At 44.0% G+C, this 21,785-nt stretch overlaps 1 protein-coding gene across 3 annotated transcripts in view; it reads right to left on the reverse strand.

Annotated features, from left to right (window-relative positions):
• Positions 1-6,291: 6,291 nt before the first annotated feature.
• ARHGEF33 (Rho guanine nucleotide exchange factor 33) overlaps positions 6,292-21,785 on the reverse strand; it is a 46,880-nt gene continuing 31,386 nt past the window's right edge. The window contains exons 13-17 of one of the 3 annotated variants that reach the window (XM_060168553.1): positions 21,477-21,641; positions 18,200-18,998; positions 14,140-14,279; positions 6,530-6,687; positions 6,309-6,404 (exon numbers count right to left, since the gene is read on the reverse strand). In XM_060168553.1, coding sequence (XP_060024536.1) covers positions 6,558-6,687; positions 14,140-14,279; positions 18,200-18,998; positions 21,477-21,641 — 1,234 coding nt within the window. In that variant the 3' untranslated portion in view covers positions 6,309-6,404; positions 6,530-6,557. Of the gene's footprint in view, positions 6,688-7,187; positions 8,520-14,139; positions 14,280-18,199; positions 18,999-21,476; positions 21,642-21,785 lie in introns of those variants that run through there. The other 2 variants (XM_060168552.1, XM_060168554.1) reach the window with 2 other exon arrangements.

Genomic DNA, 21,785 nt, shown 5'->3' on the forward strand with positions numbered 1-21,785 from the left:
CAGCCCATTTTTAGAAGCTGGTTTCTGTACCTTCATGACTCATCTAGAAAAGGAAAAATTGTGGTGGTGGAGTACAACAAGCAGGTGCTTTGGAATCAAATCTCTGTGTTCACATTCTGGCCCATGACTTACTAGATGTGTGACTTTGGAGAAGTTATTTAAATAATCTGAGTCTGTGTTTCTTCATCAATATTTGAGGTCAATAGATCTACTCTTTGGGACTGTTGTGAGGTTTAAAGGGTAGTATGTATAAAACCCAGTGCCTTTCACAGAGTGAGTACTTAATAGTAACAAGATATGAGGGATATGTTTTCAGAGTTTGCCTGCTTTTAGATATCTTTTAAGAGGTTGATGGTTCATCCTGAAGTTCCCATAATTTGATTCTTTACCATACAGCTTCCTTTGATGTTTACACTTAAATTGGTTTTGAGTGACCTTAGTTATAAGCATTTGTTAAGGGCCCATCTGACTATTCAACAAATATTTATTGTTTCAAGTACAGTTTTGATGTTAGGAATATAGCAATGAACAAAACAGACAAAAATCCATATCGTGGGATTAATAATCTAGTGAGGAAATGTAGACAATAAGTAATAAGAACAAATAGATATATGTTAGAATGTTGTAACTGCTATGAACAAAAAAGCAGGCAGGACAAGGTGACTGGGAACGTAGGGGCAAGGGAAGTGAAACCTAACCAGGATGGTGAGAGCCAGCCTCACGGAGAAGGGGACATACGAGTAAAGACTTGAAGGAGGTGCAGGAATGAGACATGCAAGTATCTAGGAAAAAAAATATGTGAAGTCACAGGGAACAGTCAATTCAAAAGCCCAGAGGCAGGAGCATATACTTAATATATCTGAGGAATAGCGAAGCTACTGGTCTGGAGAGGAATGACTGAGTGAGCAGGCGGTGCCGTCAGAGGTTTAATGGGTCCAGATCACTTCTAATGACTTTAGCTTCTGTTTGAGAGAAATAGAGCCCTTAGAGGGTTTGAGCAGAGAAGTGACGTGATCTGATTTACATTTTAACATGATCACTCTGGCTGCAGTGTTCAGAATAATTAGGGGTTAAGAGTGGGACTAGGGAAGCTGGTCCAATAGAAGGCAGATCGGCCAGGGTAACAGCAGAGGAGGTGGTGAGAAGAGGTCACCGATAGACTGGATGTTGGGTTTCACAGAATTGTCAAGGATAACTTCCAGATTAGCGGCCTGAGCAACTGGAAGGACAAAGTTACCATTAACGGAGGTGGGGAAGATTTGGTTGAAGCAAGCTTGGACATGATAAGTTCAATAAATATATAAGACACCTGAGAGGTGCCAAGGAGGCAGCTGGAGATGTGAGTCTGGAGTTTGGGGGAGAGTTAGGGGTTCAAGATACAAAATTGGGAGTCACTTTTGTAAAGATCATATTTTAAAGCCAGCAGTCCAGATAAGATCACCAAAGAAATGAGTACAGCCTGGAAAAAAAAGAGATCTAAGCAAAGAGCCCTGGGGCTTTGTAACCTTAAAAGGAGGAGAGAGCCGCCTCACTCCCGAACAAGTAGACCAGGAAGGAATGAAGGAGAAAACCAGCAGCCTGTTGCATCCTTGAGGCCTAGTGAAGAAATTACTGATATTTCCGAAGAAGGAAGTGATCAGTGCCTCAAATGCTATTTGATGGGGGAGTAAAACAACTAAGAATGGACCATTCATTTAGCAAGGGTGAAAATCACCGATGATGCCCTTGACAAGAGTAGTAAGGGGAGTGCTGTGGGTGGAGTGAGTTTAATGAGGAATGGGAGGAGAGACGCGGAGCAGTTTGGTCTTTCAGGTTTTACATAAAAGGAAGCCGTGAACTGCGACAGAGTTAGAACCTTCAAGAGAAGGTTTCTTTTGCTTAAAATGAAAGAAATAAGAGCCTGTTTGTATGCTGAAGGGTTTGCACCAGTTTAAAAGGAAAATGTGATGATGAGAAGAGGGGATGCGATCTAGTGTGAAGTGGAAACAACACACTTAGAAACACAGATGGGATCCACAGCAGTCCTTCACGTAGATCCCACAATCTTCAGATGAACAGGTTTACGTACATGAGGAAGAAACACAACACATTCAGTCTTCTTGCTAAGAATCAGAGCACTGAATGCTGCTATCTCTGGAGGCAATGAGGCAAGAAGAAGGAATAAAAACATCTCTATAGATATTTAATAAGTTTGATAACATTAAAGATTGTACACTAAGCTCTTTGAAAGCAAGAATAAATTTTGGAAAATAAGTTATTTGGTTTAGGTACAAAAATATTGACTATTTTGAATGTCTGACAATTTTCCAAAACAATATTTTCTGCACTGCTTACAGCACATCCTTATGTTCCTGTGTTTAAAACTTAGTGTCACACATCAATTTCTAATTTTTTCCCTTAAAATATAGAGGTGTCTCTCCATCAATTTTCTCAACCTTTTTTTAACCTGTTTCCCTTTTTGAAAAACTCTTTCTCACCCGTTTTTCTGTCAACCTCTCCCTACCATGTGAGATCCACTGGCCTCTCTGCATAGATATTCGGATGCTCACAGGCTGAGTGGGGCATGCACATCTTTAACTTAAATCAGCTCTCAGGATATGAGAGTCCCAAGTGTTCCCAGAGCACTACTGTTTTAGGCTCAGGAAGAAAGTTATTTATGGTGATATTTCAAGAGAAAGTCTAGTCTGAAAACTAGACTTAATCTTATTATACAACTTAATGTTAAGACATTCATTTTATCATGTTTCTAAGTGCATGCAATTGATTATGTAGAATATATAGTCAATTTTACTACTTTATTATAAAAAACACTGATCATGTATATATGTATATTTTTAATCAAAATCTTACTATATATAATAGTAAAGGTCACAGATGGTAAATTAAATAATTCAAAAAGAATCATTTGGGTTTTCATGAACTATCAGTTTTCTGTAACCCAAGGTAAGTATAATCCTTTATTCTGTCCTAAAATTCAATCTATGTTTAGAATCAGTGCTGTGGTTTATATACTAAATCATTCAATTTATTGGTCTAAGAAGTAGTGGCTTTAAAATTTCAGTGGGCCGGGCTTCCCTGGTGGCGCAGTGGTTGAGAGTCCGCCTGCCGATGCAGGGGACACGGGTTCGTGCCCCGGTCCAGGAAGATTCCACATGCCGCAGAGCAGCTAGGCCTGTGAGCCATGGCCGCTGAGCCTGCGCGTCTGGAGCCTGTGCTCCGCAACGGGAGAGGCCACAACAGTGAGAGGCCCGCGTACCGCAAAACAAAACAAAACAAAACAAAAAATTCAGTGGGCCAAAGAATCACCTGAGTGCATTTAAAATGCAGATTCATGGGCCCCACTCTGAAATATTCCAGTAGAGTGGGACTGAAATAGTACCCAGGAATCTGCATTTTCACAAGTGCCCTCATAGGGAAGATAGTATATTAGTACAGACTTGAAGGAGGTGAGAGAATATGACAGACACGAGGTGCTATAGAAACACTGTTCAAAGGGTTTTCCCTGAGCAAGAAAGAGGCTTTGTAATTTCAAGCAAACTATGTCATATGATGAAATACCCCACCACATGGAACCCCATAGTGTTCGTCCGTAAATCCCCAGCTCTCCAAGGTCCCAGTTCTGGCATCAGAAAAGCAGGACAATCCTTGCTTGGAGTTCCATACAGACCCCACAGGAACACAGAAGGGACCTGTGGCCACTGCCAGCCTGTGCAGAAATAGCCACTTCATCTTTTGGTGGAATGCTTCTCTCTGCTTATTCACTCAAACACTTCCAGGAGCTGTCTGTGCTCTCCTTCTCTGGAAGGACTGGAGGCAACAGATTTTATCAATTGCCAAAAGCTCTTTCCCACCCTGACTTCATCCCTAGTGCAACATTACATTAAATATCATTAAATATCCTAGCTCCTCTGTCAATTTACAGTACTACCTAGAAGGATTATGAAATGGGTCAGTACAGCACAGAAAAGAGTAGCAAACTTTTTTATTTTTAATGGAGAGATGTTTTCTAATGCTAGATGCTATGACAGTGGCAGTGGTGCCTTTACCGGCTTCTGAAGACAACTGTATTTTATTTCCTTTGCGATTGATAGTTTTCTTTAAAAAAAAAAAGAAAAATGAAAGGCAGGAAAGTAAAGTGACAACCCTGAAACTCTTTGGCAAATTATGAGTAGAAATTAATTTCTGTGGCCTCTATATTTTAGAGCACCAACATTAATGTTGGCATCAACTGCTTACTAAGCACCTAGAATTCTAGAGGTGGAAAGAATTTCAAAAGATACGGTACAGCTCCTGCCCTTGCAGAGACTTACATTGTTGTTGGGAAGACAAGACACACAGATCAAAAGATAGACAAGTTACACCACTAGAGGCCACGGAAAGACGAGGAGGCTTAAACTGGGTCTTGAACATTAGCAGAGAGGAAGGAGGCCAGAGTAAAGACATGAAGCAAGAGTGAGCCTGAGCGAGGTGCGTGGCTTGCCAGGAAACAGTAACAGCCCAGCTTAGCTGAGGTACAGTAGTTCAGTAGCACTGCAAAGAGGGAGCTGGTAGCCAGAGAGAAAACCTGGAGCTGCACTGGAGAGAGAGAGCCTTGAATGTCAAGTCAAAGAGTTTGGAATTTGACTACAGACAAATAAGAACAGTCAAAGAGTTTAACACAAAGCAATATTTGGGAATATTCACATGTTAAGAGATGTGTGGGATTGATGGGGGCAGTTAGAAAGCTACCAGAAAAAAATCCAGATATCAGATGATAGAGACCCAGAGAGTAGCAGCATTAATTATTACTAGTTTTATAGGCTACTTTCCTAAAATATTACTAAATTGAGTTGTGCTACAGATGTAGCATCAAGATTTTTCAAAGGGTGTTATCAAAATGAAACTTTGGGATGTATGTGAATATTTTTGAAACCATCCCAGTAATTCATCATTTTTATGATAAACAATATGAAGGGGAAAGAAATTTTGTTTTTTACATTTTATTTAAGAGGTTATGTCTCCTGTTTCACTTTTCATGTCCAGTCAATTTCACACTATGCTTTTAAGCACTGTCCCCCAAAACATCTTTGGCCTGATAATAGAAAGAAATCTAATTTCAGAGGAGTTCATTAATTTGAAAAGCTTGGCTTCAAATATTATTGGAAACTCCAAAAAGTTGGCAGTGATCCTGTAACTGTTCCAGACTCCTACTGTTCCAAATGCTAATAGATGGGTTCCTAATTAGTCGTCAGACAAGGAGAAGAAAACTTGTAACACAAGTGAAACTTCCCCTATTTTATCAAACAGTAGTCACTAGAGGAACAGCCTCTGGAGAAGTCAGCTGGAGCACCAAGATTCTGAATGAATAGTAACCTATGCCCCTAATTAGAACTGCTGAGAAATAGAGACAGATTGTTTCAACCTAATTTTTTTCTGTTACGATTCTGATGTTTGGGGCATGTCAAGGTTGTGGGCCATATTGGGCATACCTATGTGGAAAGAGAGTACATTTTATTGACCCCATAGCCAGGCAAGCCTCATTGCAATGATTTCTCTGCCTGCACTGTAAGACCTTTCTTTACAACTTACTTCTGGAAAATAGAATAAGGTAACGCTAGCGCTGACTTTTCATTCCGACTTGGTGTTTGTAGCAACCACTGTGTATAAGCCATTAAAGTACTGATGTTGGTGACAAAATCAGTGCTTTTTCCCAGTCCATATGGTCATGAGTGTGTGTGACACTCAGGATCACTGGTGGATCTTTGAATCCTCAGTACTCAATAAAACACCGACTCTGGATTCGTTCCCATCTGCAGCACAACCCACGTGAGGGAAAATGTTTCTTTGGCCTCCCAGTTTCTAGAAAAATCACTGTTCCCTGCACTGATTTTCATAACCATAGAACAAGAGGAATACTACTCTTAAGGTTCTTTTCCTATTTGGAGATTAATATGTCTTTAAGCTTTGAACCTTCTGTGTCATGGTTTAAGCACAAATTTTCCACAAAATTCATATTTGCAACATGTAAAGTACATGTAAAGTACATGTAAAATACAATTCTATTAACTGATCCTTTGCCTTAAGGGATGTTAGGTGTTTGCCTTGGGGTTTTTGAAAGACATATGGCAAGACAGAACTGGCCCCTAACATAGTGTATATTAGTCTGAGAACACTGGGATGAATTAATACGCTAAATGCCTAGGAAGCATAAAATTCACATCCATGTTAAATATGAACATGCTCAATATTATACTGGGGGAATGACCTCAAGGTGGAAGTTTCTGTTCTTACAAACGTTTATTTTCCTCCAAATTTATTGTGTTTTTCTGTAATGCTGTGAAAAGTCTTCATTTCCCTTTTCCCAGGTGTTGTTCAAAAAGCAAGCTCTCAAGCACAGACTAATCTTCATCTTTTCAATGTCTTGTCTGTTGATATAGTTTCATATGTAAGTATTTATATTAGTTTTCCTCAGGGATTTATACATCAATATATATATATATATATATATATTCCTACACAGATATATACAAGCTTTTTATCCTCATCTTACCACTTGACAATACAACTGTAAGTATGTTTTACACAGCTGTTCCTTGGTCAAGGTCATTTGCAAGAGCAAGTCGGTTTCTGAAGAAATCTTGTTTGGTGGGTGAAGGATCCATTGAGGGGTTCTCATTAGTTTTTTCCCTGTATTCTGATCCACTGGACCTAAAATCTCAGCACACAGATAAAGTACAGGTTGATTTGGTTTTAATTGTTTTCAAATATTTTATCTATCCAAATTGTTTTGCAATTGTAAAACAGTTGCCTCCTAGATCTGGAATAATTTTTAACTTCCCCTGAATTTCATGACTCAGGAAATGTGTAACTAAGATTTGCAGTGAACATAAAGAATTTACCTTTCTAATGCTTTATGGGGACAGTTGTGACAATTGTGTATGTCAGTGTAAGAAACTGTGTAATAACATTGTAAAAGGGGAATAAAGGCTTAGAAAATTCAATAAATCCTATTTTGATTCGATCAAGTAACTACTCCACAAATTAGCAAGGCCCTTAAATTTTAAGGGATGGAATTCATTGTTCTCAACCAAGGTTATCAAGGGCCTTTACTTAATTTGGGCGTTACATTACAAACTCTTGCTTTTGCTTGTTTTCATTTTAAAATGAAAAATTTATTGAAGCCAACCACACATATATGCTACATTTGGTAGAATGCAGAAATTAGTACAGTAATCAGATTAGGGAGATTCTATTATCTCAACCACCACATAGGAGACCAAGCCCAATCAAGAGGCAACAACTCAAAACAGTCCAATTGAGTCCCCAGTCGAGGGTGTATTCTTCCTTTCTCTTGGTTAAGCCAGTTGGGTAATCCATTCCAGCTCTGCACCTTCTCCAGTTTGTTCATGTCAGAAGTCCCTAGAGGGAGGAGGCTTTCTGGAAATAACCTCTGATAAACTAGGCTGGGGCCCTTTGGCTAGCTTAAACCCTGAGCTAAAATGAGTAAAACTAGCCCAGTGACTTAAGAACCAATATCAAAAGACCTCATGCAAGGTGTAGGACAGTGACATTAGACATGAAGTTCTTTGTCCAAAGCTCCTGCACAACTGAGCACGTTCTCCATATGCCAAGGCAGAGTCAGGCATGCTTCCACTATCCACAAAAGAAAGATAAGTTCTTTCACTATCACTGATACGCTTTGAGTGTCCTCATTGTTGCTATTAGATAAGTTAATTACGACTATCATTTACTGAATTAATGGGGCAGAGTTCAAACTCCTTTACATTATTCAAGGGAAGAAGTTGGAGCCACACAAAGGCTAAAACCCTGATGTCTGGAAGCCTGATGACTGATTGGATTTTTTTACTTTTGGCCCTGATATTTGGTATCACAGATGAAACCCTAGCTGCCTACCACACTCTCTACATCTGGTCAGTAAGGAGCACTTTTCCGTTTATCCCAGTGCATATTATCTATCCAACCCGAGTACATCTGGGTATTCATTCAATAAGATGACAGCCGAGTGGGGTGAAAGTCCTCTTCCTTTTCAGTGCAGAAGACCCCCTGGAACTCTCCCTTGAGACCACCTCCACAGGTCCCACCCTGAAGCTCCAGGCCTTCTCTCAGAACTCCCAGCTACCTCCAGTTCAGATCTTCCCTGGTTAGTACACTGCACCCAAAATGTTAGGAAGATAGATTTTTGACCATGTCCTTCTTTCCCCATATCTTCTGTTATCCAGAAGACTAAGAACGCCTAAAGTTTGGGGGGCAGGAAGTAAGAAGCAAGATTTGAATCTGGCTGGTGTTTCTTAATTGTTTTCCCAAATGACAGTTTCTCATCAGAAGGTCATTGCTCAAAACTTAAAATCTTTACCTTCCATTTCCCCTCTTAGCTATATCTGATCTCTCCAAAACCCAACATGTCATACTTTGATGGTTCCAACATGCAACTGTTTCATGTTTACCTGGAAATGGGAAAGCTTTGATGTCACCACCAGCCCCAAGGACCACAGAAATCTTCACCAGTTGCGTTCCCATTTCTGAAACAAATGCCAAAATCGCCCTGTCTAGTTTTCAAGGTCCACAAACTCAGCTTAGTTTTTTCTTTAACTGCTCTTCTCACAAACCACCTTCTCTATGTCTGCAGGTGTGTGAATGGCTCCACAGGTCTTGATATTAACTAACAATTAACTAATGACTAACTTGTTAATCATTTTCAAAATCCAGCATTCTACTGTAGCTATGACTAAAAGCTCATTTTTATCCTTTTAAAGATATTTTTAACTGGTTTCTTTCTAATGAAATATGGCCACCTAAACTCATGGACTCCTCCAAAGGTGTGGCTCTCGAGTAATGCATACCTAAATTACTGAGACATAAGCTGCAGAATCTAGGAGAAAGAGCTAGTGTATTTGCTTTTATCCCCTTTCTCAATAAAACAGAAATGGCTTTTGAGTTCCTGGGGCCATTTTGGCTGACTGCAGGGCAGAACTGGGAACACATAAAGGGCTAGGAAGGCAAACGCTTGCTGGGTAAGGGTAGGACAGCACCTAGTACATTCCGACACAGCCATCCAAATAATTGACGGGAAAGAACGGACCTGTCACTAACTTTCCTTCCACTCAACTGACAGGGATGAAGACAAATCACAAGTTGGGTGGGTCATACAAGTAGCAGTTTGCTATGGTAAGCCTTAAAGTTTGTTTGGAGCGGGGGAAGGGAGGAGGGCTGGAATTAGTGCTGCAGGACCCTCTGACTTAAGAAGGGTTGGTTTTCTGATGGAAAGACTCCGCCTTGAAAGCTTTAGGAACATGCAGATGGAGAAGTAAGGGAGCAGGGGAACACGCATCCTGTCAGCCAAATCGGTTGGCCCAGGTAATCAACAGGGTGACAAATGAATGTTCATTTAAAGTATATCTGTAGAGGGGTTACTATGTTCTAGGTACTAAACCTTGTAGCTAGGTTACTCTTACATTTGGATCGTAAGCTCCTAATGACAGTACCTAGAACACTGAAGATCCTTAACTTAGTGACTGATTTCCAGTGACCTACTGAGTAACATCTGTAATCAGGTTTAAGTAAATGTTATCCTTTCAGCCATCTCCTTCAGTTTTCAAGTTGTATAAGGAAGTGAAATGGTAAATGAGAGAGAACCCCAAAGTGGGTAAGAATGGAGAAAGAACTTGAGATAGGCTCTAAGGAGGCAGAGAAGAAGGTGAGGGTAAAGTTATCAATTGATTCTTTAGTAGTCCTTTCTATTGCATGGTCTGTTCCATAGCCAAGGCTGAGTAGATGCAAAGACAGCTGACAGGACACGAAGTGGATTCACTGACAATCATATGGGGCCCTGCAGAAGTGCTCTCTCTGCAGTGTGTGGTTAAGAAAATAAGAGATTCTGATGCGACTGGTAGAGGGAGGGTGCTGACTGGGAAGGAGACACTCTGAGGCATGTGAGTTACAAAGTGCTAAAGAGGAAGAAATGGGTGAGGAAACAGAATTAATCATTTGGAAGCCATACTCTTTGTCTTCCACTCCCCCCAGAGTTGAGGATAAAAAGAGAAAGCATCTACATTCCCTGCCCCTAAGCTGTTTTACGTAACCCTTCTTCCCCCATGCACACCCCCAACCAAGACTACTTATTAGCTTAAGTGCAAGATTTATGTATAAAGATGAAGTAGCATCTGTCTCAGGCTTCAGGACAGTCTAGATTTAAGTTTTTGAAAGCCTCCAGATAGATCCTTGCAGAATGGGATAGTCTGCCTACCGTCCTGCTCAAAGGCAGGGGGACAAGGATTCAGTCCAGCATCAGTCTATCACATTAGGTCTGTTCCTGTCTTCTAAGAATCGTCATTGAAAATTTTTTAAATCATTTAACATTTTCCAACTTTAAGATAGGCAGTCTTTATTCTGACCAATTCTGGGCAGCTCTCAGGGACACATGACCTGGCATCTACCCAGGACAAATGTGCCCGAGATAGAAACAATCAGAGCGTCATCCTTTTCCCCAAATATCTTGGGCATTTTTCAGGATTTTTTTTGTTTTATGATGTCAGCTTGACTCTCCCTTTTGAATTCTTGTGGGTAGGAGCATTCGGCCCTCCCAGCCTCAGAGGGAAGAGAACCCTTTCTCAGGTTTTCTGTTGCATCTGGCTCCATGCCTAGCTTCGTCCCGAAGCAGCATTCTGGGTGGGTGGGCCCACCAGCCAAACAAGCCCCTATGGATACAAAACGTGTGTCAGCGCAGACGGGAGTGAGCCTCCAGAGGGCCGTGGGAGAGGCAGGCAGCGAGCCCCTGATGTGACACACATGGCTTTTCTGGCACTGGTCCCTTTTGGGCCTCTGAGGCCAGCCTCTGACGTGACTCCAGTACCCGGGATGAACCACGTCTTGAAGTCCCAGAGCTTGCTGCCAGCCTGACCTCCCAACACATGGGAGGAGAATGGGCTGATTCTCCTTCTTTCTGGTTCCTCCCTGTACCTGTCCGCATGCCTGGCTTCAGGGTGCAAGTTCCTACTAACAGCTGTGACCAACCAAGCCACTCACAATTCCTAGACAAGCATCTCGCACAGCACGTGCATATAATAAAGGATGTTCCATTAATGAGAAAAATCGAGGGTTCTCATCTGAGTTAAGAGCCACTGACCTTTCTGTGCTACACTGGGGCCTCCCTGCCCTTCGTCTCTACTTCAGCATAATGGAACAAACTTTCCATGGTTCTTGGATGAAAATACTCAGGAAAAGCTACTGGAGCTGCTCCTTTATCCCATGCCAAGTCCCCAAAGTGCCCACCGCAGCACCCTGGACACGAGGCGATAAGCAAGCATCACATGATGGTGCTCACAGTTCTACACAAGATCTAAAAAGCCAGGAAAGCCTGCCAGAGGGAGCAGCCATCTGTGTGGCGCCACCTTTACTTCCATCCGTGTAACACTTCAAATCTGAAATACAAAGGCAGTACCAGGATTGGTGGCAGCAGTTGGATTGATACAGGAGGCACTCATCTATGAAAAAGGATAAGAGGACTCTGGCCCTCTAAAAAGGATCCCAAAAAGCTGCAAGAGGGCTGAAAGCAGTTAACCAACATGAAAATTTGGAGAGTCCACAGCACGTGCTCAGCACTGAACCAAGGGGTGGGGGAGGCTACAGAAAGACAAAATCTGGTCTTCTACATGGTGAGTCTTTAAAATTAGAGGTCCCAGGCCACATTAATTTCTTGTTTCAGGTGTTAAAAAGAGGTGATCACCCAGACTGATCTACAACAAAGTCAAACTACAGATAAAGCAAATCTCAGGACTAGAAAGCACTCAAGTGACAATGATCTCCCACCCAGTGTGGCAATCCCTTTCACAGCATCCCTGACCAGGGTCATCTAGCTTCTCCTTAAGAGAACCCACTCCCTCGTGAGGCAGCTAGCTCCAGTTCCAGGCAGCTGCATTTTTAGAAAGTTCTTCCTCTTACCCATTGCTCCTAGATACAGAGAGGACAAGCCCACTGGATACAGAGAGGAAAAGCCCACTCCCTCTGCCTCAGGTAACTGGCAGAGTGTTTTCTTGCATCCCTGAAAAACGGGAATTTGTAAAGGAGCCATGGTGGATCCATTACTCATTGCTTTCTAACAGACAACACCCAGTCACTATAAATGGCACTGGGCAAAAAGTGGCTGTTTTCCTGGGAAGTACTGTGGCTTAAAAATAAGTAAAAATAAAAAGATAGGCTCAGGGCTTCCCTGGTGGCACAGTGGTTAAGAATGCGCCTGCCAGTCCAGGGGACACGGGTTCGAGCCCTGGTCCGGGAAGATCCCACATGCCGTGGAGCAACTAAGCCCATGTGCCACAACTACTGAGCCTGTGCTCTAGAGCCCGCGAGCCACAACTACTGAGCCCGTGCGCCATAACTACTGAAGCCCACGCACCTAGAGCCCGTGCTCCACAGCAAGAGAAACCACTGCAATGAGAAGCCCGCGCACCACAACCAAGAAGAGCCCCCGCTCGCCGCAACTAGAGAGAAAGTCTGTGGGCAGCAATAAAGACCCAACGCAGCCAAAACTAAATAAATAAATAGATAAAATAAAATAAAATAAAAAGATAGGCTCAAGCAGTGTCCTTAGGAGTTTGGAGCCCTCAGAAGATTTCAGAAGCCTAAATCCCAGGGTCAGGCTGGAGAGCTGTCTGCCTCCAGTTCTCTCCACCCTGTCAAACCTGTCAGTAGGGGGCTCTCCCTCCCAATGCAGGCGGCCCAGGTTCGATCCCTAGTCAGGGAACCAGATCCCACGTGCACACTGCAACTAAAGACCCGGAGCAACCAAAATAAATAAATATTTTTTTTTAAAAAAAACCTGACAATAGGTACTGGGTCAGGAAAGATCTAAATCTATGATCCTAGAGAGAGGGGAACAATTCTCAGCTCATTACCCCCAGAATAAAGCGGATCTAGCAATAGTCATGCACACACGGGGCTACGTTAGCAAAACTGTAAGGGGACTCATGGAGTGGGGCTGTCTCACTGCAGTAGTTTCTCCCCCTTTCCTCCTTCTTCCAGTCACAACAGGTGGGCCCAACAATCAGAGACCTACTAATCTCAGTACTACCCTCCCTATCAGAGAGGAATTAGACAAACCATCAAAAAAAGTTCTCACTCCAGGCCTGCCCCCAATTCTTCCATCATGACCATTACCTAAATCAGGAGAAAGTGATTTCCCTGTGCTTCGTCACTTATCAGCAGCTCTGTAAAGTCAGCCATAGTGTCTTTAACTTTTCCATCCACTAAAATGGGAAGATTTACTGTTTAAAACTCACTTCAAGAACCTCCTCTTCCAAGAGAAACTAAGTAGCAGGCGAAATCTCTCTAAGGGAGAGGGAACAGGCCTGAGGACCAGTGGAGAGAGAGACAGCCATCTTCCAGGCACGCGATGGCTGGACTGGAGACTCCCCCCACCATCAAATGCTAACGCTCAGCTCTTTCTTCTCACATTTCATGCTGGGGTTTGGCCATGGTCTCCCAGTCTGCGAGACAGTGCTAATAAGTGCTGACCGAAATGACAGGTGGGTGATTCCACACAGCAAGGACCGAGAATCTTAGAAGGATCACAGGAGGGAGAGGCCTTGTTTTTGCCTCCTATGGAGTATGGAAACTCCATTAAAGTGATTTTTTTAACTAGGACCCAAGCCAAATCCATTCAATCATTTCTGCTAAGGAAAACACTGGCAGAAGTCCCCAGAAATATGCACTAGCAACCAGGATGACTATAGGCCCCTACAGGCAGAAGCGCTGTGATGCCTTAGAAAACTTTCCACAGGTGGGGAGATCCTGCTGGCGCACCCATTACACCCAACTCCAATGGTGGATCCCACTCCTCCCAGCCAAAGGGGATTTCCTAGGGGACCTCCTCTGCTCACTCCTCTCAGAACACACGACTTTGGGAACAAGGAAGTAGGGCTAAAAGACAGAAGCAGCAGAGGACAGAGCTGAGTTTGCTTTTACTCTACGAGATCACAATGAGAAACATCTTCACCTGGCAGGAATCGTGGCTACTGGGTGCAGGCACTGAGCTTGAAGCAGTTGTGTGAAACCAGGCTACTTGATACTTATTACTGTTAAAACCTCAAGACTTAGCCCACAGGGAAATGAGTTACAATGCTGTCTTGTCTAAGGGCTACTCACTTCTTTTTAAAGAGCTTGCGGAAGGAGCTGCGAAAGCCCCCTTTCTGGTCTTGCCTGGGGTTTTGATCGCTGAAAGATGTTTGTTCACTTTCTCTTTCTTCCTTTGGACAGAATCTCGTGGCGTCTTCTAAATGCATCTCCTGAAAACATAAAAGAGGGGTGTATTTTTACTCTTTTCAAAAGTTAATATTGATCCTGACTATGGGACAATTTTTTTAACTTGTCACTTTCCTCTCCCACTCCAAAAGGCTAATGGCGGGCACCCTATTCCAACCAAAGCAAACCTAGGCTAATTAAGAAACCAGTAGTTGAAAAGAGGATAATTTTCTGCTGAGTGTAGAAGTATTTTCTACATATCAAGGCAAATAGTCTAGAGTAGGGTTATGATATAACAATAATTAAAGATCAGGAAATAAAGGAAGATTAACTTCTTCTGGCAACAATATTGTCTTGCTGGAAAACCAGCAGTAGTCCCCTCATATCCCTGGCTATGTTTCTCTTTCTACAAAATAAAAAAGTTTCTTGATTTTCATACTAGTTTAAATTCGTGTTCCTAATTCTCCACTTTAGACATTAATGATGGAAGGAGTTTTTGAGAGGTCGGATCTATTTAGAAATTAATGTCAACTCCTATTTCCAACCTGCACGCATGCCTTTTACAATTCTTAATCCATGCTATTTACAGTGTAAAGTTAAAATAAATTAAAAGCAAGCCTCTATCTTTTGTGAACTCTCTAGTTTCTTTTTAAAAAGCAACCTAAAATAGCTACTTAACTTTGAACCAAAAAGAGAAGCCGAGAAGTCAAAGCAAAAACCATCGTGAAACGTTCATGAATTGGATCGGTGAATGCTTGCTGATAGAGAGCAAACAGTGGGGACAAATTTTTTTCAGGAAACATATGGGTTTGACTTTGAGACCTTAACTCAGGGTTGTAGTAGCAGATCTAGAGAGTCTCTGAGATTCTATGAAGATTCATAACTAAACCACGGAGATCAACACCTTAACGGCTTAGTGTAGCGTTCTGAAAGTGTGGTCCTGGGGCTACAGGATCAACTGGGGCCTTTATTTAAATGTAAACTCCTGAGCCCCAAGCCAGACTATCTGAACCAGAATCTCTGAAGTTAGGCCTAGAAAATCTTTTTGCACACTTAGATTTTGAAAACCAACAGTTTAAGGTATGTGCCAACCCACCTGCACCTAATGTTTATATGAATCACCTGGGAATCTTGATAAAATGCAGATTCTGATTAAGTTGGTCACGGGTGGAGCCCAAATCCTGCATTTATAACAAGCTCCCAAGTAATACATTTACTACTAGCCTAAGGACCATATTTTGAGAAGTGGGCTTTTAGGGACTTTTTAGGACTAAATCTATTAATAGTTTTAGGAAAATCTTTCTGTGGAATCATCTTGATAATGTCTTGCATTTGTATAGCATTCCATACTTTACGAAGCATATTCACAAACTTTATCTTATTTGGCCTTATCCTCACGCAACCCTGTGAGGTAGGCATAGATTGTCTTATTTCACAGATAAGAAAACTGGAGGCACAGAGCAGCCAAATGACTTGTCCAAAAGCACACAGCTCCGCACACGGCGGAGTCAGGACTAGAACCAGGATCTCCTGACACCCAGTCAGGTGCTCTTTCCACTAAAACATAGTGTCTTCTTTCTTGACTCTTAGAGACAGAACACTAAAGACTAGGGTTTGGTTGGCTCTGAGGGCAGGGGTGGAAGATACACAGAGTATATCTGAGGACTTGGAACCCTAGGAACTTTGCACATCTCAGCAGGAAAGAGCTGATATCTTTAAAGATGGGGCTTTTGAAGGGTTAATCTTTTGCAACTAAAACCACATCTCGCTCTGATTAATGGTTTTTGTCTAGCAATTGTTGAGTTTCCAATTTTTCATACATCAGCTAGGGAAAAAAAGACATTTTTATGAATATATGAAATAAAAGCATTCTTTGCGGGCTTCCCTGGTGGCGCAGTGGTTGAGAGTCCACCTGCCGATGCAGGGGACACGGGTTCGTGCCCCGGTCCGGGAAGATCCCACATGCCGCGAAGCGGCTGGGCCCGTGAGCCATGGCCACTGAGCCTGCGCATCCGGAGCCTGTGCTCCGCAACGGGAGAGGCCACAACAGTGAGAGGCCCGCGTACCGCAAAAAAAGAAAAAAAGAAAAAAAAAAAAATTCTTTGCAGCTTAGACTATACTAGTTATAAGATTTTGTATGTATATCTCTGCCCATCCCAAGTCTCTTTGAATTGGCACTATTATTTCCTTTCTACTTCCCTTGTTAATGAACTTTTAAACTTTGACATACACCTAACTTTGATTTGTCTAAGAAATTTTACCTAATAGAATTTTATAAAGTTTAGAGTTGAAAATCAGAGGCAGAAGGAAATCTGAGAATCCTGGGGAAACTCAGCAACCTTAGCTGGGCACACTAAGGCGTTTCTGCCCTCTCAGGAAGCAGACACAGACTTTGATTTCTGGAGTCCAGGTGGGCGGCAAGCTCCAAGGCTCTTCATGTTCCTCTGGCCTAATGTCCACCACTCCCACCTGGGACAATATTTACAAAGAAAAACTCACCCTGCCGTTTTTGTAAAAGGCCCATGAGCCTTTTTTCATATTTCCCTACCCCTCTCTTCACTTAGCCAACTTTTAAGCAGCTTTTAAAATTGAATTCAGACGTTCAAACTATCTAGGAGACTTCTCTGACCATCATCACCTTAGGAGGGTTTAAATACCCTCCCATGTGCTTCCACCGTTTATTATAATTCTGTGTTTATGCGTCTCCTCCCTGGGCTAAGCCAGTGGCCTTGGAGGGCAGAGACTGGATGCCGTTTATTTTTGAACCCTCAGCACTTCACACAGAGCCTGGTGCGAGGCAGGTGCTCAGTGTTTGCTGAAAAATGAATGAATGAAAGGAGTCAATGATCTTCGATCTCTTCCCATTCACTTGGAAATAGAAACAGGTGGAATGCAGGGCCCTCATTCCTGGGGGAAACCCTTTCTCACCTAGGCAAAGGATCCCTAGTGCTGGATGCAAGGGATACGTCGTGCAGGTAAAGGCAGTCCTGGACTGTCATTTTCAAGATGTATCAATCAATACAGAGTTGCCCTGTAAACCCTAACCACCACTTCTAAAATGTTTAACAGGAAGGACGGGGGCACAGGTCAAAGCTACACTGTTTACTCCGTTTAATCAGAAATTGCCTTTGTTCCAATCACGTGCAGAGAAATTATTTGCTCAGGAACTATTAGTCCTTTCATGGATGTGTATTTAAACACCTCTTTAAATCTCCCAAGGCTTGCAGACTCCAAGGTTAGACATCAAAATACCAAACATCGATATAGAGGCCAAAGAAGGTGTTTGTGAGTCAATGCTTCCTTGACTATTTTGTGTTGTCCTCGTCCCACTGGAGTCTGCCAAGTAAGGTGACACCCTTTTCCAGGCAAAAGGAAAGCAAGCGGTAATGAACTTTGCAGTCAATTTTGCAGGGAGTCCTCAGTGAGAGAGGGCAACTTGCCTCCTCCCTAGCTACAAACAAGGGTGCAGGTCGGGGAGTACAGTTGGCTGGCACACAGGGCTCGATATTTTGAACGTGTAAACAAGGGGTGCGCCTAACAGGCAAAGGAAGAAACAGACAGGCCTGGGACTTGCGTGCAGTGCCCTGCAAGTGAAGTGCTGCTGGGAGGTGCCACAGCTTAAGCAGCAAGACAGAGAACACCTCTAACTCTTTCACTTGGGGTGGTGGGGGGGCGTTTTAATCAGGTCTACTAGGAGTCCTAGTCTTTTGGTCGTCCTACATATATAGGTAGGCATGCTCCTGTGTCCTAGCACTGCAGAGTGGGCGCTAACGCTCTCCTCCGAGGGCCACTTATAGTCAAGCCTTTAACCCGGGCTCTCCCTCAACATCCTCGCCCAGCCCGGCCTCTGCGCCCCCGCCTGGCCAGCCTGCTTCCCCTCCACGCTAGGTGAGCCCAGGCTGCACCCTGGAGATCTAGGCCCGGGGCTGCCAGCGCTGTGGGTTTGGGGTCGGTTTTACTTTACCCTCCTTACTTCCAAATAGGTCTGCTTTTCGCTTTGGGACCTCTGTTGGGGAAAGAAGGTTCTGGGCGCGCCACGGGCGGAGGAGGCCGAGCCGTGCGGCTGCGCAGCGCGCTCGGCCTTGAGCGGCGCGCGGCCGCCGCTGCTGCTGCGCGTGCTGTAGAGGCGCGGGGCCGCGCCCTCGGGGGGCGGCGCGCGCGGGAACTCCTTGAGCGAGCGGCTCAGCGGCTTGGCCTTGCCGTGCGCATGCGTCGCCGCCTCCAGCTTGTAGGCGCTGCTGCTGCCCGCCGGAGACGTCGCGCTCTTGGGCAGGGGCTGCAGCGGGTGCTCGGGCCGTTCGGCCTCCACGGCGAAGCTGACGGGCCGCAGGAAGCAGATGTCCAGGCTGGACTCGGAAGAGGCGGGCGAGCAGTTCTCGAAGAGGGCCGGCGCCTGGAAGGGCTCCTCGTCGTAGGGCGCGGGCAGCGCGAAGATCTCGCCGCCGTATTCGAACTCGTCGTAGGCCGCGGGCACGTAGCCGCGGGCGTCGGGCAGGAGCTCGGCCGGGGCGCGCAGGGAGCGCTCCACGTTGCCCAGCTGCTCGGCCGGAGAGGGCTCGAAGTCCATCTCCGGGATGGCCTGCAGGGGCCCAGCGAGCGCCTTCACGTCCTGCTCGGCGGCACAGAACTGCCCCGGCGCCAGGAGGCTCTCAGGCCTCTCGTGCTTTCTGCCCTCTATCTCCCAGTCACTGGGCTTTCCGGGCTGCATGCTCTCCATCAAGCTTTGCTGTTGTTGGCTTTTCTTCACTGGGGGCATCAAATGTCTTTAAAGGGGAAAGAGAATACAAAACAAGTGTGCTTACGGTTTGTTAGCGCACGCCTCTCACCGAGCAGCGCAAGGCCGGGACCAACACACTGCCCGCCGGATACCGCTTAGGTGCAAACTGCCGACTCCCTCCTCTCCGTCCCTCCCAGCCGCCTACGTGTGTTACCTACCACGCGCCACAGGCTTCTCAGATTAAGGAGTCCCCACGAGCCCTGGTCCCCCAAGTGGGAGAGTGAAAATGACCATCTGTGAAGGGGATGCCGGAAGTACCCGTCTGAGCCCAGAGGCACTGCGCAGAGATGGCTGGTAGGCCAAGGATGCTCATCATTCCCCATGTGGAATCTCCGACCCTTCCCACCACTTGTCAAGGCCCCAAGGCACCTCTTTTCTCTCTTCTCTCCCTTTCTTGCCCTAGCAGAGTCATGTAAAATCATGGAAACAACTTGTGTTCAACTCGTGGATCTTAATGCTTAAGAATTAATTCCCAGATGAAGTAAGTGGAGTACAATCTTGATAACCGTTGAATCTGAATGTTGGTGTGTGGGGTTTAGTGTCCATTTTACTTTTCTGTATGTTTGAAATTTTCATAATAAACTAAAAATTCCTTGTGGCTATAAAGCATGCTATATAAGTCATCTCAAACTTCCACCCAAAAAAACATTACTGAAATGAAAAGGCTGTCACTTTGAATATGCCCAATTTCATGCAGGGTTTTTTTGGTTAATCATGGATAAAGAATAACATTGGATGCTTGGATAGAATACCCATCAGATTGGATGTGGTTTGCCAGTTCTGCTGGAATTAATTGCCAGACAGATGTGAGTGGACTACTACACACTGACCCAAACTGGTTGTGCTAGTTTATTTATTCATACTTAGTTCTACCACAGAAATGCATAAAGAATGCAGTTGTAAATGCTAACACTGAGTATCTTTCTCTGGTGGTCTTAAGATGAAAATTAGGTCTCACATTGACAGAGGTGAAAAAAATAGTAAAATGAAATATTGACTTGAATTCCCTTTTAACTTGGAAGACTCTTGTTGGGTTTTTTTCTGGTTATGTTTCTAGCACAGAGTGCAACGGCAGCCATCTTCTTCAGTCTGGATATAATCTCTAGGGATTTCTTTTTTTGGCTGTATTTGTCTCACTTCAAAGTAGAGAGTTCTGTCACTGTTCTAAGAGCTGAAGTGATCCACAAACTAAAATTCCACTTCCTGTCTCCCACTCCCCACTCAGGAAAGGTATTTTTTTCTGTAAGGAGTTCTCTCCTTATAGGACTTCCAGGATTTTCTCTATAGTAAGAAAATCATCCTGGGCTCTATTTATAGAAAAGTGAATGTCTCATAGGTTTTCAGAATGATGATAAAATTTCTCCCTTTCTGCCTCCACATTTGCACTTCCATCTCTCACTGACAAATGTTCTCAATTTTAAGAGATAAGGGCAGAAAGCAAACAGGATTTATTTTGTGTTATTGATCAGTTGCTCCTTCCAGTGACTGTAATTAGCATTCTAAAAACTGTAGGGATTAAACATTGAAGTAATCTCAACTGCCTACCTCTCACTTCATTGTAGTTTTAGAAAAGTAGCTTCTTGCATGATTTCTAAATTTTCCTTAAGATAATAAAACCCAAAGTAGAAATTATAGTCTAAGGAATTAGTTTTATGAGAATTGTCTATATTTGGTAAATTGGGGGTTTGGAATTTTGAGTTTTGGTTTCCCTTATTCTTCCAGAAGTCCCAGTTTCAAAGGTGGCCAAGTTGACATCCTTCAGAGGTAAAATGAGTTCCAGATATGTAAATAGCCTAATCCTTACCCTAAAGATCATCAAGAAGTTGGCTGAATGATAATCCAGCTTCGTGTGCGAGAGGGTTGTGTGCAGTGACTTTAAGAGACTGTCAAATCCATCCACTGCCCAGAACAGCTTTCAGAGAAGCTGTCATAAGAACAGAGGTCATGAAGTCCCTTTCTGAAGAAGCTTCAAGGAGAATTGGGAAGGGCTAAACAACCTTCTTTCTGTATCACCTCTGACCTATTTCTCATCCTCAGAGCCCAGACTTCCTCTGACCCCTGACTGGGAAACCTTTTTCTCCACTACGTCTTTTGTAGACATTAAGTGGATTCCCACCTTTCTGTGGGGTTGTAAAATGCCTTCCTGTCATCTTACAGCACTCCCTTCCACTCTGTCATTGTCCAAACCCAGAGAGACTCATGCTGTAGGTGGAGGGTGGTTATGTGTGATAAGTGTTGGGAGTAACCTCCAGCCTCTAGGCCTGCTCTTTAACATAAGTACCGTCCTCTGGGATCCAAACTTTGGGTCAGCTGCTTGCCTGCCACATATGGACCTGATGGGGCAAGAGGGAGGAAGGAGTCCTGTAGGTCATACTCCTAATACAGGCTGGCCTGCTACCCCCACACAGGCCCCCTGGGAGGCGAGGGCATTGTCATTAACCTTTCCACAGCAACAGGTGCTTACGTGACAGCAGGGCCAGAACTGGGAGCAGGAGAGTAGGGTTGCAGCATCTCTTCGGAGTGGATCCCACTGTCACGGACAGCCTCGGGGCCTGCAGTGGGAGAAGCATCTTGCCCGGCATTTGCACACTGGGAAGCCAGCCCTTTGTACAGCTTCGCCATGGATGACCTAATGGAATGGAGGTAATTATTCTCAGGGTCTACAGTGGGAAATCAGCTCTCTGAATACACACATTATACCAAGAAAGGCAGACTATTTCTCAGATGAAGCTCAGCTGTGAAGTTCTCGGTCTCTCCAGGGCTCTCTACAAAC

Source organism: Lagenorhynchus albirostris, chromosome 13 (genome assembly GCF_949774975.1).
Source record: "Lagenorhynchus albirostris chromosome 13, mLagAlb1.1, whole genome shotgun sequence".
NCBI lineage: Eukaryota > Metazoa > Chordata > Mammalia > Artiodactyla > Delphinidae > Lagenorhynchus > Lagenorhynchus albirostris.